The sequence below is a fragment of the Eupeodes corollae genome, chromosome 2 (genome assembly GCF_945859685.1).
Source record: "Eupeodes corollae chromosome 2, idEupCoro1.1, whole genome shotgun sequence".
Classification (NCBI taxonomy): domain Eukaryota; kingdom Metazoa; phylum Arthropoda; class Insecta; order Diptera; family Syrphidae; genus Eupeodes; species Eupeodes corollae.
In genome coordinates, this window is record NC_079148.1 from 37546961 (window position 1) to 37564260 (window position 17300).

Below are 17300 nucleotides of genomic sequence, written 5' to 3' on the forward strand. Positions count from 1 at the left end.
ATGGCCGCTGCGACCTTGGACGCACACAATTTGAAGTCTACGCCATTAATGTGGCGAATAATCTTATCCTTTAGCTATTGAATTCTTGCTAGCTTATTGATGTACATCTTTTCTTTCAACGTCACCAGCGTGGCAAAATCGCATCGTCACATCCTGGCGGTGCCCGCTGGATACCAAACTAACGACGAGCGTTGGATCCATTGCATCCATGAGTTGAGTCACCTGAGTTATCTTTTCAGGAACTAGGAGCAAAAGAACAGAAATACCGCTCTGAATGCATCAGCTCACAATTAAATCCAAGAGCGTCTGACACATATTGTGCGGCACACTGGTCAGCGTCTGTACCCTGTGAGGCGGCTGAATATATACTATGGATAGAAGTAACTGACCTATTTATAGTACGAACACTAAGTTAACAAAATTATGGCAATGAACAAAACGACTAGATTAAATACCCCAGGTGGCACTCCAGTGAAACTGGTAAATCCACTCTCTCACGAGGTCGATCTTATGGATTCCGGGGAGGACCAATTATTGCTTACAAATATTGAGAGACGGAGTTCAAAAATGCAAAGAACTCCCCCAAACAAATTTACTTCAGGGGTTACATCATCGACAACCTCAAACAATCCTATAGATGTTAAAAACATCACCGAAAAAGGAACCAAGATCAATGAAGAGATCGACATCACAGATCAACAGAGTTCCAACAAAGTCAAAGAGAAAGCCCAATCAAAATCAAAGAACTACTTTGAAGAATGGCAAATTGAAATAGCGACAAGAAAACAACTTGAAGTTCTAGTTCAAAGTCTTCAGCTGCAAGTGAAAAAACTCGAAGAGAAAGTTTCTTTGCTTGACAAGAAAGATTCAGAATCCAATTCAGTTAAGTCCAAAATATATTGAACCTGAATATCAAACTGATGAAGAAGAGCTCTTGTTTGAAACTGAGAAAAAGAAAAATAAGCACACCACAAAGAAACGTAAACGTAGTCTCAAGACTCCTTCAAGAAATCAGAAAAGCTCTAAAACCGAAAATAACAAAGAGTTGATTACAGGAACTAAAGTGTTAGCTGTTGCTAAATCAATATCTCACGCTTAAGGCAGCAAAAAAATTACACCACCACCAATTATAATCTCAGGATTTGCAATTCTTGGAGATCTTAAGAAAATAATAGAAAAATGTACTTAAAAAGCTTGCAAATACACATCGTACAACAAAGACAGTGGAAAGTCACAGTCGAAGAATCTGACGAGTATAGATCTGTCACTGAAGAACTGAGCAAAACACCAAATACAATGGCACTCATATGAGAACAAAGCTACAAGGTCAATAAAAGTAATAGCCAGAGGTCTTCATTCCTCGTTCTCTCCCGAGGAAGTAGTAGAAGGTCTTGTACAAAAAGCTTCCAAGTCCTGTGATGCAGTCAATTTATTTAAGAATGAGACAATTAAGAACTCCTCTGGAGAATCCAAGTAAGAGGTTACTAACTTTATTCATGCTTACTTTCGACAGCAAACAAAGTCTCGAGGAGATTTATAAAGTAAGATCAATCTTGTGCATAGCTGTTAAAATTGAACCACTCCGAAAATCTAAAGTTGTTCCGCAGTGCAAACGTTGCCAAGCTTTTCGTCATATCCAAAAATACTGCAACCGAGAGTTTACTTGTGTAAAGTGCGAAGGAAAATACGCAACTAAAAATTGTCCTATGAGCAAAGATCAGAAAGCAAAATGTGTGAACTGCAAGGGTAATCACCCGGCAAGCTATAGAAGCTGCCCAGTTGCCAAAAAATTCCAAGAGTTCAGAAGCAAAAATATCTCAATACCGATTAAAGTGCTGAAAACAATGCTAAGAATGATCCACCTAAAAACGCTATTCAAAGTAAAAGCGATGAAAAAAAAGCCCATTCTCAGATTGCTAAAAATGTGCGGAAGAGTGAAGAGACTTCCATAAAAGAAATGCTATAACTTATTCTTCAAAGAATTGATAAACAGGATTTGAATATCAAACTGCTAAGCAAAAAAGTCGCTCTTATAAAACAATGATGGCCAGAACACTTAAAACGGTCTTATACAACATTCATCCGAATTAAAATTTTTTTTAGATCTATAGAACATATCGATATTTGCCTGGTTCCGAAACTGATTTCTCCAATGGGCAAAGACTAGATAATGTAATAGAAAACTATTCATGTTCCACGCTCCACATCCAGCTGACAAGGCAAGAGGTGGATCGGCGATTGTTATAAAAGAAAGCTTAAAACATTATGAAGTAACCAAGTTTACTAGTGAAAATATGCAAGTAACAACTATTAGTATTGGTATGAAAAAGAAACAGATTAAGATAGCAGCTATATACTGCCCACCAAGGCGCTCCCCGACAGAAGATGACTATACAGATCTATTTAATCTTCTTCGGCATAACTTTTTTGTTGGTGGAGACTTCAGTGCGAAACACACCTATTGGGGTTCATAACTTATATCAACAAAAGGCAAAAGACTTTTCCAAGCAGGCCGTAAATACAATTGAGAATTCTATTCCTCCAGGTCGCCAACTTACTGGTCTTCCGATACTAACAAAATATTAGACGTTATTGACTTTCGGAGCTAAAGGAATCAAACGAAATCACATTAGTGTCGAAGGTAATTATGACCTGTCATCAGATCATACTCCAGTGATTCTATCACTAAGTGAATCGGAAGTACTAGAAAAAAGTAATTCAAAGCTTGTAAATAAGAAAACAAACTGGAATGATTTTAGAGAAAGACTTTTAAGTTTTATAAATTATCTCTCATGGATACAATCAAGCAAATTGACCATGAAGTGCAACAATTTATTGCTGATGTGCAACAGGCCGCTGAAGAAAGTACTCCAATATTTTCTAATAGAAGACTAAATGAAATAAAATATCTTTTAGAGATAAGAGGGTTGATAATAGAGAAAAGAAGAGCTCGAAGAAAATGGCAAAATACTAGATTTCAAGCTGATAAAACAACGTTTAACCGTATAAGCAACAATCTTAAAAAACAAATTTACAAATTCAAAAATGATGCACTCAGTACATTTCAAAGGAATTTAACGACTGATGCTTCAACCGATTTTTCGCTATGGAAAGCAGCCAAGCGCCTGAAAAGACCGCAGTTACAAAACTCGCACTTGAAATCTCAAGATGGGAAATGGATCGGTAACCCGAAAGAAAAAAGCTAACCTTTTCGCTGAACATCTTGCGAATGTTTTTAAGCCATACTTATCAAACGCAGCTGAAAATAACTTGCAGTTTGTTGATAAGATAGATGAAAGTGAAATACCAATTGTAAGACTTAAAGAAATAAAAAGTATGTGTTTACATCAACTACCAAATAAAAAATCACCAGGTTACTATCTAATTACTGCTTAGGTTATGAAAGAAATACCATTGAAAGATCATAAACCTTCGATATATAATAAATGAATGCCTTAAGCACCGGTATGTCTCGCACCATTGGAAAATTGCTGAAGTATGAAAAAAATCATACCAAAACAAGGTAAACGACCTACAGAAGTGACGGCTTACAGACTAATATCGCTTATGCCAATTATGGCAGAAGTTTTTGAAAAACTGCTTTTGAAGAGACTTAGCAAAATCATAGAAGAAAGAAGGTTAATTCCGATAGACAAAGCTCATAGAATATCGGATGTAATAGAAAAAGCATTAGAAGAAAAACAAGTATGTTCAGCTATTTACTTAGATGTTGCTCAAGCTTTTGACAAGGTTTGGCATGGGGGACTTGAGTACAAACTACAAAGGGATCTTAACAGGCAGTACTTTGAAATATTAAAATCGTCCATCTCAGACCGATTGTTTAGAGTAAGGTACGATCAAGAATACTCAGAATTGAAGAAAATAGAAGCCGGTGTACAACAAGGAAGTGTCCTAGGTCCTACCCTGTATTTACTATACACAAGGGATATTCCAGTTGGAAATCACACCATAATGGCTACTTTTGCAGATGATACCTCAATTTTGGTACCCGACAAATGTGTCTCTATGGCAGCAGTAAGACTACAAAATGGCGTCGACACAGTGCGAGCTTGGACCGAAAAATGGCGTATCAAACTCAATGAAGAAAAATCTTCACATATAAACTTTACAAATAAAAAGATAAACAATATTCCAATGATCATTAATAATCAAGCTGTACCTTGCGCCAATAAGGCTAAATATTTTGGATTGACTTTGGATCCAAAGCTAAAGTGGAAAGAGCACATCAAAAAAAAAGAGAAGAACTAAACTTAAAATATAGAAAAATGTACTGGTTGCTTGGTAACAACTTTGATTTATCAATCCAAAACAAAATAATGCTGTATAATCAAGTACTAGAGCCTGTTTGGACCTATGGAATCCAATTATGGGGCTGTACAAAGAAAACAAATACCGAAATAATCCAAAAATTCCAAAACAAAGTCCTTCGTGGAATAGTTAATGCACCTTGGTGCATAAGAAATACCGATCTACATGGTGACTTACAAGTAGAAATGGTTACAGCAGTTGTTAAAAAATACGCTGTATCGCACAACCAGTGACTGGAAAGTCATACTAATTCTGAAATGGAGTCCGTCTTCAATATAAGAAACCATGTTTGGAGATTAAGAAGAACCAAGCTTCATCAGCTTATGGTCTCAAAAAAAAAACAAGGGAAAGTATTAAAAGTGATTGTACAAAATTAAGAAAGAAAAATCGGAAGTCGATCCTTCAAGATTGGTCCTGATGAAGAGGTGGTTTTTTAGTGGTTAAGAGTCCCACACTACTTGGTGTCGAATACTGCCAAGTGTCTTTTGAAGATGTCCTCCTGTGAAAAAAAAAACAGTCCATAAACAGGGGGTTTTTGACAATCACTCTTGAAAACGCCAAAATGCGAACTATTTTAATAACTAGAAAGGTTAGAATTAGAACATTACTTTGTCAGAAATCTAATTTAAAAAAAAAAAAGGTTTTGAAATTTAATAAACAGCGTTCTTGCAATGCTCAACTTTATGTTGGTATCAGTTTTTTACATCACTTTTAAAATAGAGGTCAAAATTTGTTGGAAAAATTCTACGTTTTGGAGTCTTTGAGGAATTTTTAGAAATACGCTTAGGTAAAATAAGGCTCGACAAAAATGTTTGAGCATCATTTCCCATTAATTGCCGTGCATCAGCTGATTTTTTGTTTTCAAGTAACTACTTAAATTTCAAAATAAACTATTTCTACAAAAATACCAAAAATAATTTTAACCAAAATCCAAATATCTACAAAATTAATTTTTTAAAATAATACAATAAAAGTTCCTAAAAATAAAAATTTACTTTTTTAATGCATCCCTGAAAACGATAAAAAATTAATGAAATAAAGAATAAATAAGAAAGTTTGCATCACCACGCAGGCAGTAGATGCCAACATCAATATACACACGCCACCATAAGCCACATACCTTAAAAGTATTATCCTGTACCCAAGCATCTGGCTTACCATAATCCGGTGGATTTGAATATGGGTCATAGCCCAATACCGATAACATTGGTGCTATGTCAGCCATATCGTGTACCACATCTTCCGGAATTTGACCTACCCACTTTGACAATGCCTCTAAATTGACTGGTTTAATAACTTGATCTGAAGACCTTTCCACTCTGAAAAAAAAATCCAAACAAACAAAAAGTCCAAAGAAAGGCATGAGAATGAAAAATTCATACATTAAATTCAAATTTATAAAGTCTGCGCAACGACAGACAGTGTTGGCGTTTTGGTTGGCAAGAGAAGGTATTCCATCAAATAAATATACACTATTATAAGATTTTTATAAAATGAATGAGTCAGCCAAGGATACAACTGTTTCCACAGTGATTTATTACAACGCGTCCTCTTTCTTGCCAACTTACCAGAGTTTGAGATACTTTACACAGAAAAAAAAGATATTAAACTCACTTAGACAGTGGCACCCCATTAGGTTTGTTTATGAATTCCTCATGATGCAGCACTGAGTCATTCCATGGCACATCTAGGAAATTCAAAATCTTCCTCATCCATTCTTCGGGATGAAGCACCAGTTGTTCGTAATAGACCTGCAATTAATTATATAAGGAAAGCACATCCAAGTCAGAAAATATTATTTAAGGCGAAAATAAAAACAACACCAAAATAAAACAAAAAAAATATATAAATCTATCAAACACAAACACACACATTATACAGACAGACACATTTCACAGGATCTGTTCCTAGAGAATGGAATTCTCTATCAAAAAGGAGTTAAGAGTAAGAATTAATCCACATGATAGATTGCCTTAGTACCAAAAGGAATGAAAGAATTTTTCAGCTGAAGAAAAACCAAAAAAACAAATTCGGAAAATCTTTGATGAGAAAAAGGAAATAAATAAACGAAATTCCTCAAATTGTTGTTTTATTTGTAATTTTCAGGTTTGAACTTCTGAATGAAAGCTTTAATTGATTCTGGATAAAAGGGGAATTAAGGTTTTCCTGGAATTCTAGATTAAAGGTTAAAGTTTCGTTTCCGAGTTATTTTTTCTTCTGGGTTAAGTAATGAGTTAACATGAAGAAGGCATATAAATGGTGTCCAATGGCTTAGAAAATGTGATGAAAAGAGTGTTTGGCATGTGACCTAATATATAAAAAAGGTTGTACATTAAGACCAATTATCTGCCCCAGCCTTTTCTAGACATGATTTAATTTACTTAACTTATGACTTTGAGTTACAATTTCGAAATATTGATATTGAAGCGTTAGAGGTAAATGCTAGAATCATAATACGATCTATAAACTGCCCTCGTCAGATCTTCAAGTCGATTTTCTCAACAAAAATTTTAAGAGGTTCTATGATAACTTCGTTCAGGTACGATCAAAAGTCGTAGATGCGGCAAATAAACCTTGGTTAACGTTGTATATCCGATCTTGCATATAAGGCTTGGGTGCGATATCGAGTATTAGAACTAAGGCGCACTTACTGCCTACGTAACAAGGTGGTGACCGAAATAAGAAATGCCAAAAGCCGTTGGTTTTCAAATTACCTTCGCAAAGAGGTCGAAAATTATGGACAGCTCTGAAATAGATAATAATATGCTGAACAAAAGCTTTGTTAGTTCTTCCATTGAAACCTCAAGTACTTCAAATTCTCATTACCATGAAGTTGCTGGGCCTGCGTCTATAGAACCAATTACCATCTCTGGTTTCGGTTTTTCCTATGTCGACTCTGCCGATGTTGTTAAATCTATTCTCTCAATTAAATCAAAAGCCGTTGGCATTGACGATATACGACTTCCATCATTTCTCAAAATTTTACTACCTATTCTACTACCATACTTAACCTATATTTTTAACTTCATCATCATGTCTGGTCTAGTTTTGGCATCCCTGTCAAACTTATCCGTTTGTGCAGAATGACGATGGAGAATGCACGCTGCTCTACCAAGGTCGGAAAAGATCTTACCGATGCATTTGATGTCAAAAAAGGTTTTAGACAAGGCGATGCACTGTCATGCGACTTCTTCAACATCGTTCTGGAAAGAATTGTGCAAAACTCAATTATCAACACTAGAGGCACAATCTTCCAAAGGTCCATCCAATTACTCGGGTACGGAGATGATATTGACATAATTGGAAGATCAGTGGTCAATGAGTTCAAGACCAAGTATATTCTGTTATCAAAAAAGGACACTTAACGACGACGTCTTGGACAAAACGTCACCATGGACAGCTATAATTTTGAGGTAGTTAAGGACTTTGTCTACCTAGGCACCGCTATTAATGCAGACAACGACACCAGCGCTGAAATCAAACGAAAAATAACTCTTGCAAATCGCTGCTTCTTTGGACATAGAAGGCGATTGAGAAGTAAAGTCCTCTCTCGAGCATGTAAAATCACCATCTATAAGACACTCATCATCCCGGTTCTCATTCATGGCGCTGAGGCCTGGACCCTGTCAAAGAAAGATAAGAGCGTCTTAGAATGCTTCGAGAGAAAAATTCTTCGGGTGATTTTTGGTCCCGTACGCATAGATGGAGAATGGAGGAGAAGATATAACGGCGAACTGTACGGGCTCTACAGCGACACTGACCTAGTTAGCAGAATTAAAGTCCAACGGCTTAGATGGCTAGGTCATGTAGAGCGGATGGACATCAACGCTCCAGCCCGGAAGGTCTTTAAATCCAATCCCGAGGGACGGCGCAGTAGAGGTAGACCGCGACTCAGGTGGCGCACCCAGGTGGGAGAGGACCTCAACCAACTTGGCGTTTGAAACTGGAGACAGCTAGCTAGAGACCGAGCTGGTTGGAGACGCTTGTTGGTTGAGGACCAGGTCCGCCCCGGACTGTAGCGCTACCTTAAGTAAGTAAGTAAGTATCATGTCTGGTCACTATCCTATGCAATCAATGGAAGCTAGCGAAAATCTTACCTATACCAAAAAATTCCAAAGGGATAGAGTTCAGGCCAATTGCTATTTTGTCCTTTCTGTCTAAAGTCTTTGAAAGACTCATTCAAAAACAATTAAATAATTTTCTTAATGCCAACAATGTAATTACTCCTATGCAATCTGGTTTTCGGAAGAAACATAGTTGTATTACTGCCCTAATCAATCTTATTGAAGACTTGAGGATGAAGATCATGTGTCATTTTTAGTCCTCTTAGATTTTTCGAAAGCTTTCGATTCAGTTGACCACACATTATTACGCAGAAAACTTATTAACGAATTTAATTTGTCTTATTTGGCAGCAAACTTATATTTTTCATACCTTACAGATAGATCAAAAACTGTGCAAATAAATGGGTCGCTATCAAATTTTCTACCGAATTTAAATGGTGTTCCGCAAGGCTCCATCCTTGGTCCATTGTTGTTTTCAATTAACATTAATCAAAGAAATTTTGTTCCTTAGCTTTGTACGCCGATGATGTGCAGCTTTGCTTAAATTGTCCCCTCGGTTTAATTGAACACTACATTAAATGGTTAAATGAGGATCTTGAAAGGATTCAGAATTGGTCCACAGCAAAAAGGCTTCAACTAAATCCTTTAAAGACTAAATGTATAGTTATTTCCAGAACACCTCTTGATCTGTCTTACTTTTCTCGTATTGTCATGAACCAAACCCCGATAGAATTTGTTGAGACGGCTAAAAATGTAGGTATAATATTTATTATACTCCCATAAAAACGCGTCTATTAATTGCCAAAACCTTAATAATACGAATTCTTACTTATGGATGCGAAATTTTGTCTTCTTGTAGTTACCAAAGTAAACGAAAACTTACAGTCACATTCAACAATACTGCCCGCTATATTTTTGGACTTCGAAGATATAATCACATCTCAGAAATTTCAAATCATGTTCTAAACATGTCACTTAAAAACATGCTCAATTTTCGGACAATGTCATTGGTTTCTGATATCCTACTTTCACAGACAAAAAAGAATACGGCAAACCTCATCTGTCAGATCATTACAACTTAACAGCCCACGTTACTCTTCTCCTAATTCTGAACGATTGGAATCGGGTAGAATGTACTTTTATTACTAGAGTATAATTATATGTTTAAATGGGAGACATGTGCATTCAAGAGGACACAAGCGTCCACAGGTTTTTATCAAAACCAACCTCTGTCTATCAACTTCTACTCTCACCTCCCCGTGGTGAACATCGTTTGCCCCAGTGGTCAGCAAACGAGAGAGGGGGGGAATGTGTTTCCACTAAGGCACCTCTAATTATCCAGGCGGCAGCGGACGAATTCTCGAGATGGAATCAGCGGTGGAGTCTACAGTTCCAGTACGGTTGAACTACTAAGTGAAAAACTAATAGGGCTTCTTCGACATATTCGGAGCCCAGGACTGTAAGGAGCTGTTTATCAGGCTCCCCGTCCTTAGAGTTGTACTAAGGATCTGGCGCTCCAGGTTGGTGATTGTTCCCTGGGGGTGACTTCCTGGCCACGAAAACAATACCTTTAGTTGCGAAGCACCAACAAGCCTCGCATATGGACGGATTCACTTTTGACAACCCAGCCAAACGAAATAACGACGTGGAATGTTAGGTCCCTTAACCGACCACGTACAGCTGAACAATTAGCTGAAAGCTTAAACTGCTGCAAGAAGTGCGATGGGAAGGACCGGCCTAACGCAAATTAAAAGACTGCGATATATACTACGGCGACTGCTACCGAGAACAAAGACAGCGTCTATTTGGGTGTGGATTTGTTGTTGCAAGTAGACACAGGTAAAAAGTCTTGAGTTTCAACTGTGTGAGCGTGCGCAGCACGACAATCCGCATGCGCTCATGCCCCAACAAAGGAGAAAGATGAAGACACCAAAGACATATTCTTCGAGCTCTTGGACAAGAGATATGAGCAGTTCCCTGGCTATGACATTAAAATTGTCTTAGGAGATTTTAATGCCAAGCGAGGAAGCGAAGGCATCTTTGGTGGCATAATCGGGAGATACAACCTGCACGATACTACCTTCGACAACGGATTCAGACTGGTCGATTTCGCTTCGGGGATAAACGTTCTAGTAGCTAGCACGAAGTTCACACATCTCAATATCCACAATGGGACATGGAAATCTCCTGATCAATCAACCGTCAATCAGATTGACCACATTGCGATCGACGCAACACCCTTCTCCAGTATCTAGGATATCCGAACATTCCAAAGAGGCCCACATTGACTCGGACCACTACCTCGTTGTAGCCAAGGTACGTCTACGGATATCCCGATTCAAGGCAAAACAAGGAAGTACTGTGAGAAGATTCGACGTTAGACGGCTACAATCGCAAGAGACTGCCATGTCCTTTTCCGATCGAGGCTCTAATAACCTCTTAAGGAGTCCTACGCTGCCTGCATTAAGCGTTGAAAACCCGTGGCAACATTGCCTTGCAGCCATCAGAGATGCCGCCTCTGAAGTGCTAGGTTTCACACGACCACCACAGCGAAACAAGAGGCATACAAAACGGCGCTGCACAAAAGGACTAGAGCTGCTCGCGAGCTCTACACGCAGAAGAGGAGAGAGGAACACCAGCTTCTTAGATGGAAAAAAAGAGAGCACGGTTCGTTAATTTTACCAAAAGGTAAAAAAAACCTCCCAAGGGTACAAGCCATGAACAAGCCTGTAAGGACGATCAGGGGAACATCGTAGTAGAACCGCAGTCCATGCTGAGAATATGGAAAGATCACTTCTCCAAATTATATAACGGCGATGGCTAACCGAATTCCGCTGTAAGTGAGATAGAACCACTCAACCTTGGCGACGCAGATCAACAATTCCGCCTACCCGACCTTGACGAAGTGAAGATAGCTATATCTTAACTTAAGTCAAACAAACCTGCTGGAGCTGACGGCACCGCTGCCGAACTATTCAAAGCAGCAGGCGATGACTTGGTAGGGAGCATGCACCAACTCATCTGTAAAATATGTAACCGATACATAAGGTAGGAGACCCTCTACAGAGCAATGTCTGGTTTTCGCATCCCTGTCAAACTTATCCGTTTGTGCAGAATGACGATGGAAAATGCACGCTGCTCTATCAAGGTCAGAAAAGATGCATTTGATTTCAAAAAAGGTTTTAGACAAGGCGAAGAAAGCACTGTTATGCGACTTCTTCAACATCGTTCTGGAAAGAATTGTGCAAAACTCAATTATCAACACTAGAGGCACAATCTTCCAAAGGTCCATCCAATTACTCGGATACGCAGATGATATTGACATAATTGGATGATCTAAGCGTAATGTCAGTGGAGCGTTTTTGAGCACTGCGACGGAAGCGAAGAAGATGGGTTTAGTGGTCAATGAGGGCAAGACCAAGTATATGCTGTCATCAAAAAAGGACACTGAACGACGACGTCTTGGACAAAACTCATTTATGGCGCTGAGGCCTGGACCCTGTCAAAGAAAGATAAGAGCGTCTTAGGATGTTTCGAGCGAAAAATTCTTCAGGTGAATCGAATTGACATTTTTTTTTACAAAAAATAAAAACCGAAAAAAAAATTAATAAAAGTTGGTAAAAATTGATTTTCGACTCAAATATCTTTTCAAAAATTGTAGATATTGGCTTTAAATACTTTTGGCTTTCAAAAAATATTGATGTAAACATTCAGTTAGATTTTGAAAAAAAAACGAATTGATGGTTTTTTACAAAAAAAAAATTAATAAAAGTTGGTAAAAATTGATTTTCGAGTCAATATGTTTTCAAAACTTTCAGATATTGGCTTTAATTTACTTTTATCTTTCAAAATATATTGTCGTCAACATTCAATAAAATTTTGAAAAAAATCTAACTGACATTTTTTTATAAAAAATAAAAATCTAAGAAAAATACAATATTAAAACTTGGCAAAAATTTACTTTCGACTCAAATAGCTTTTCCAAAACTAAAAATATTGTCTTCAAACCTTTTAGTATTTTTTTTCATAAAAATAAAACAGTCCTTTTTTCATAAAAAATTAAATCTACAAAAAATAGTACGCAAATTTGGTAAAAATTGATACGAGTACATATAGACAAACTTTTAAGCAAGACAAATCGACAGACGTGATGGGAAGTTATCAGTGTGGGTCGCATCACAGCCTCTTTTTTTTGTCAGACATTCGCGTAAGTACATAGTCGTTTCAGAATGTAGTCCTAAAGTACTCAAGTTCAATAGCTTTTTATGTTGCTTTCGGTAACGTGCAATAGATGCTAAAATAAAGTTTATATCGTATGCGGACTGAAATTTTAAGATTATCGAAGAGTTGACGTTTTGTAAAGTGCGTATTCGAAACACTAAACACATTTGTTACCCGTGGCGTGGGTGAGTGCGTAGGGCTTTCATGCGAGAGGTCTTCGGTTCGATCCCTCCCTGTACCATCTAAAGTAATTCTTGTCATGAAAAGTACTTTTCAAATAATCCATTCGGATTCGGCATATAAACTGTAGGTCCCCTCCATCCCTGCAATTAATCGAATGGTCGAGAGTTTTAAGTCACTAGGACCTGGTTCTCTATGTACTGTTGCGCTACCTAATTTATTTATATTTCAAACATATTTAATTTCACATCTTAACTTTTTTTGGTTCAAAATGGCTAAGACTTTAGGAGAAAAAATTAATATCTTTAATATTAAAACAAGCAAAAAAATAAATTTTGATCCAACAAAAAAAACATAATAGCAATTTCATAACCGCTAGTTTTTTATGTGATTCCACTTCTCTTGAAATATTAATACCTGTGTAAACACAAATTTCGATTTCACCATCATAAACATTAATTAAAAGTGTAAAGCTCCATTTAAGAAAATGACAAGAACGAAGCGTTTTTCCTTAATTGAAAGCACCCACTTATAGGTTTATTCACTCTACTCGTATCTGAGTATATTATGCCCCCCTAAAAGACTCTCAGAAAAACATCTGCTTTGAACGCCTACGGCCGGCAGCATCTTTGAGGCTATTTATTTTTCTTTCCTGTCTCATGTTTGTTTCTGTTTTTTTTTTTGCACTGATTTCTCAAAAGAAAATATGTAGGTCCTTTAAAAAGAAATACAAAAAGAAAACTCCAACAAAATTTGCTTTTTCAAAAACAATTTAAACTTTGTCGACATTTTTCTCATTTCCGTTTACTAATATTTATATAAAAATATAAACACAAAAAAACAGAAACCAAAGATACACCGACATTTTTATTTCACAAATTGTGTGTGAATGATGTTGAACAAATAAAATAAAAGAAACTCCAACCCTCCAAAGGACCAAAAAGGATCCGTTTATCAGCTAAGTAAAGGTTCCGTTGGTATAACTACCATCATAATTTCTGTATTAACTATATACCATAATGAATACGAGTATCTATTTCCGGTGACAACGCACAACGACAACGCGTCGCTCGACGACGAGGAAAACGAGGAGCAAAGCAAATAACGGAAGTGATTAATATTGGTTAATTTTTTGGAACTTAATGAGTTTAATTAATGTTTTAATTATTTTATCAACGTTTGTTGCTTCCCATTAGACTTCTCTTTTTTTTATATATATATAAGCTTTCTGTAGGTAGATATATTCATGTATATAGTTTATATATAGAATACAAATGGAGTGGAAACTTTTAAACATTAAATAGCCATAAAGCTTTGTGATATTTATCTACCCTAAGGGATGATTTTTGTTTTTGTTTTTTTTTTGTCGTTTGTTTATTTCTGATGGTTAATGCATAATTAATTTTAATGGAAAATTTGTGGAATTAATTCTCAGGGAATTGTGATGAGAGTAATTATTTTAAAATTATAATAATGAACAACTTGATTTGTAGCTGTTATCGATAAGGCTTTTTTTTAAGAGTGAAGAGTGAAGTTTGGTTGGTTGGTAAATGGAAAAAAAAGGAAATTTATTATTAGCGGATGATAAATGATTCGATACAATTAGGTATCAACATTTAACAGATTAAATTGTGACAAAGTTAAAGTGGCTTATTTATTATTATTAATATTATTATTATTATTATGACAAAAATTATGGTATTAGTTGTGGTAAATCTGTTAAAGTATGAAGTGGTATTCAAAAAATTGTTACAGCGAATTTGGTTTACTTTGAGGGAGGCTTTAAGGATTAAGTTTAAAAAAGGATGCACATTATGTGATTATCTTTTTTGATAAAAATATGTACAACATTAAAAACCTTACATAGGTAAGTTCTTGGTTCAATGAAAATGAATGTTGATATTTTTGGAACCAAGTCAGAAGAATTTTCTTTTCCCAGGAAAAATTTATTGGACTACAAAGATTGTTTTCACGTGAAAAAAAAAACACTTTTTTTATCATTTCCTTGGGGAACCTATTCGAAGGACAAACATTACTTTAAAAACATACAAATACAAATAAAGTTTTGTGACGCACGTGTTATTGATTCAGTTGAATGGAATGGAATGAATGAATGAATGGAAAGGATCAAAATTGAGATTCTTGAAAATAATTATTGATTAATATTTCGTTTTCCTTTTCCAAAAACTGTTTCTGTTTACAAAAATATTTCCTACTTTAATTTTAAAATTTACTTTTAAAATAAGTTGGTTTTCAAAAATGTAAATGCAATTTGATTATTGGAAAAAATCCTGACTTTTTTTAAATTAACTTTGTATGCACAAAATGTTCAATTTGAGTTTCGAAAGAAAAAGTTTTATATTTGTTTCCAAAAATAGTTCTGACATTTTGGCTGATCAAATATTATTAGGACAAAAGGAGCCTGTGCAGGAAAAAGACCATGTATTTAAATCGGTTTTTAAATTCCTGTAGTACTACAAAAATATATTTTTGGAAGAATCTGAAAAACATAGGAATTGGTAAATTCGATAACAAATCTACAGATTTGCTTGACATAAATGCCCTAAACTTATCTTTCGTCTCAAGCACGACAGGCACCTCGCATTTTCCAAACCGGGTTAATTCATCGGAGAATAATATATCAAATAGTAGGCCTAATACACCCCTTTTCGACTTCTCTCCCATTACCCCAGAGGATGAAGTTGAGGCCCTTCTATCGATAAAATCTAACGCTATAGGACTCGATATGATGCACCCTAAGTTTTTAAAAATTGTTCTCCCTACCTTGCTACCATTCATCACACTCATTTTTAATTCCATTTTAAGAACACGTGAGTTTCCTTCTCTATGGGAAAAAGCAAAGGTTATTCCTATACCAAAAAATTCCAAAGGAAATGAGTTTAGGCCTATATCTATATTGCCTTTTTTGTCGAAAGTTTTCGAGAGAATACTTCAAAAGCAAATAAACGAGTTTCTATCACGATTTGACTTATTGACCTCAAGACAATCTGGCTTTCGAAAGAAAAATAGCTGCTTGACTGCCTTGTTAAGTGTTTCTGAGGATATTAGAAAAGCAGTTGATATGGACAACGTTACTTTCCTAATTCTTCTCGATTTCTCTAAGGCCTTCGACATGGTAAATCACAACATTCTTTGCCTTAAGCTCTCAAATTATTTCAATTTTTCCTCCTCTGCAGTCGATCTATTGTTTCCTCATTTGAAAGAACGTGAACAGAAGGTTGAACATAATCAACAAAAATCGATGTTCTTACCTGTTGCGAATGGTGTTCCACAAGGGTCAATACTAGGCCCCTTGTTCTTTTCAATGTATGTGAACGAGTTGCCTAGTATTGTAAAAAATTGTTCCATTCGCATGTATGCCGACGACACTCAGCTCTACCTAAGTTGTCCCTTAGGGATGATTGAACACTACGTTGCATGTATTAATGAAGATTTAAAAAGAATAGATCAATGGTCAATCGAAAATTGCTTGCTACTTAACCCGATAAAATCGAAATGCATCGTTATTCGCTAGGAATAAGATGGATGTGTCATATTTTCCTCAAGTTGCTCTCAAAGAAAATGCCATCATGTATGTCGACAAAACTGTAAACCTCGGTGTTTTGTTCAATATGACCCTGACTTGGGAGGACCATATCAATAGAATGGTGGGTAAGTGTTATAGTATCCTTCGTATGCTTTGGCCATCTCAATATTTAATTCCAATAAAAATCAGAGTTCTTTTAATAAAAACGTTGTTTCTGCCTTTAATCACTTACGGTTGCGAAATTTTCTGCAAACTTGACTTCGAAAGCAAAAGAAAACTTAGTGTCGTCTTTAACTGTGCTGTTCGTTATGTTTATGGACTTAGACGTTTTGATCGAATATCCAATTACGTGATTCAATTTCTCGGAATGACATTTGCAAATTTTCTCAAATATCGAATTTTAACTTTTTTCTCTGATATTCTTCAAACCCGACAACCTGAATACCTTTATAATGAGATAAGATTCCTAAACTCAAATCGTTCCGCTCAAGTTTTGGTCCCGCGTTTTTGTTGTGCGACATCCGAACGCCAGTTTTTTGTAAACTCCTCACGAATGTGGAATTCGTTACCACGTGAAATAAGAAGTTTAAATTGCGCAAAGAAATTAAAAAATGAATTAAAACTGTACCTTAGCAATTAATTACAATTAAAACAATTAATAATACATTTTTTAAATTCATCTTTTTATAAAATTGTATAAGTACTTATTCTTACTCGTATTAATATTTTTGTTATTATTATTCTCTTTCTTTCTTTTTGTAATTTGATGTTTTAACATTTTAACTTATATTTATTGTGATACAAAATGCCGTAGCTGCTGCACACTTTAAAGCTATATTATAAATATAAATTTATGTTCTTACAATGTTAGCTAATCATGATTAATAAAATTCTAAATTCTAAATTTTTATTGAAAGAAGCCAAGCAAAAAAAAAACTAAAGAAAATTTGATAAGAATC

At 35.8% G+C, this 17300-nt stretch overlaps 1 protein-coding gene across 2 annotated transcripts in view; it reads right to left on the minus strand.

The window, feature by feature from the left end:
- The window catches only part of LOC129944176 (protein-tyrosine sulfotransferase), a 90769-nt gene that overhangs the window by 829 nt on the left and 72640 nt on the right, over positions 1 to 17300 (minus strand). The window contains exons 5-6 of one of the 2 annotated variants that reach the window (XM_056053410.1): positions 5944 to 6080; positions 5450 to 5648 (exon numbers count right to left, since the gene is read on the minus strand). In XM_056053410.1, the coding sequence (XP_055909385.1) occupies positions 5450 to 5648; positions 5944 to 6080 (336 nt within the window). The remainder of the gene's footprint in view (positions 1 to 5449; positions 5649 to 5943; positions 6081 to 17300) is intronic. The other variant, XM_056053411.1, reaches the window with a different exon arrangement.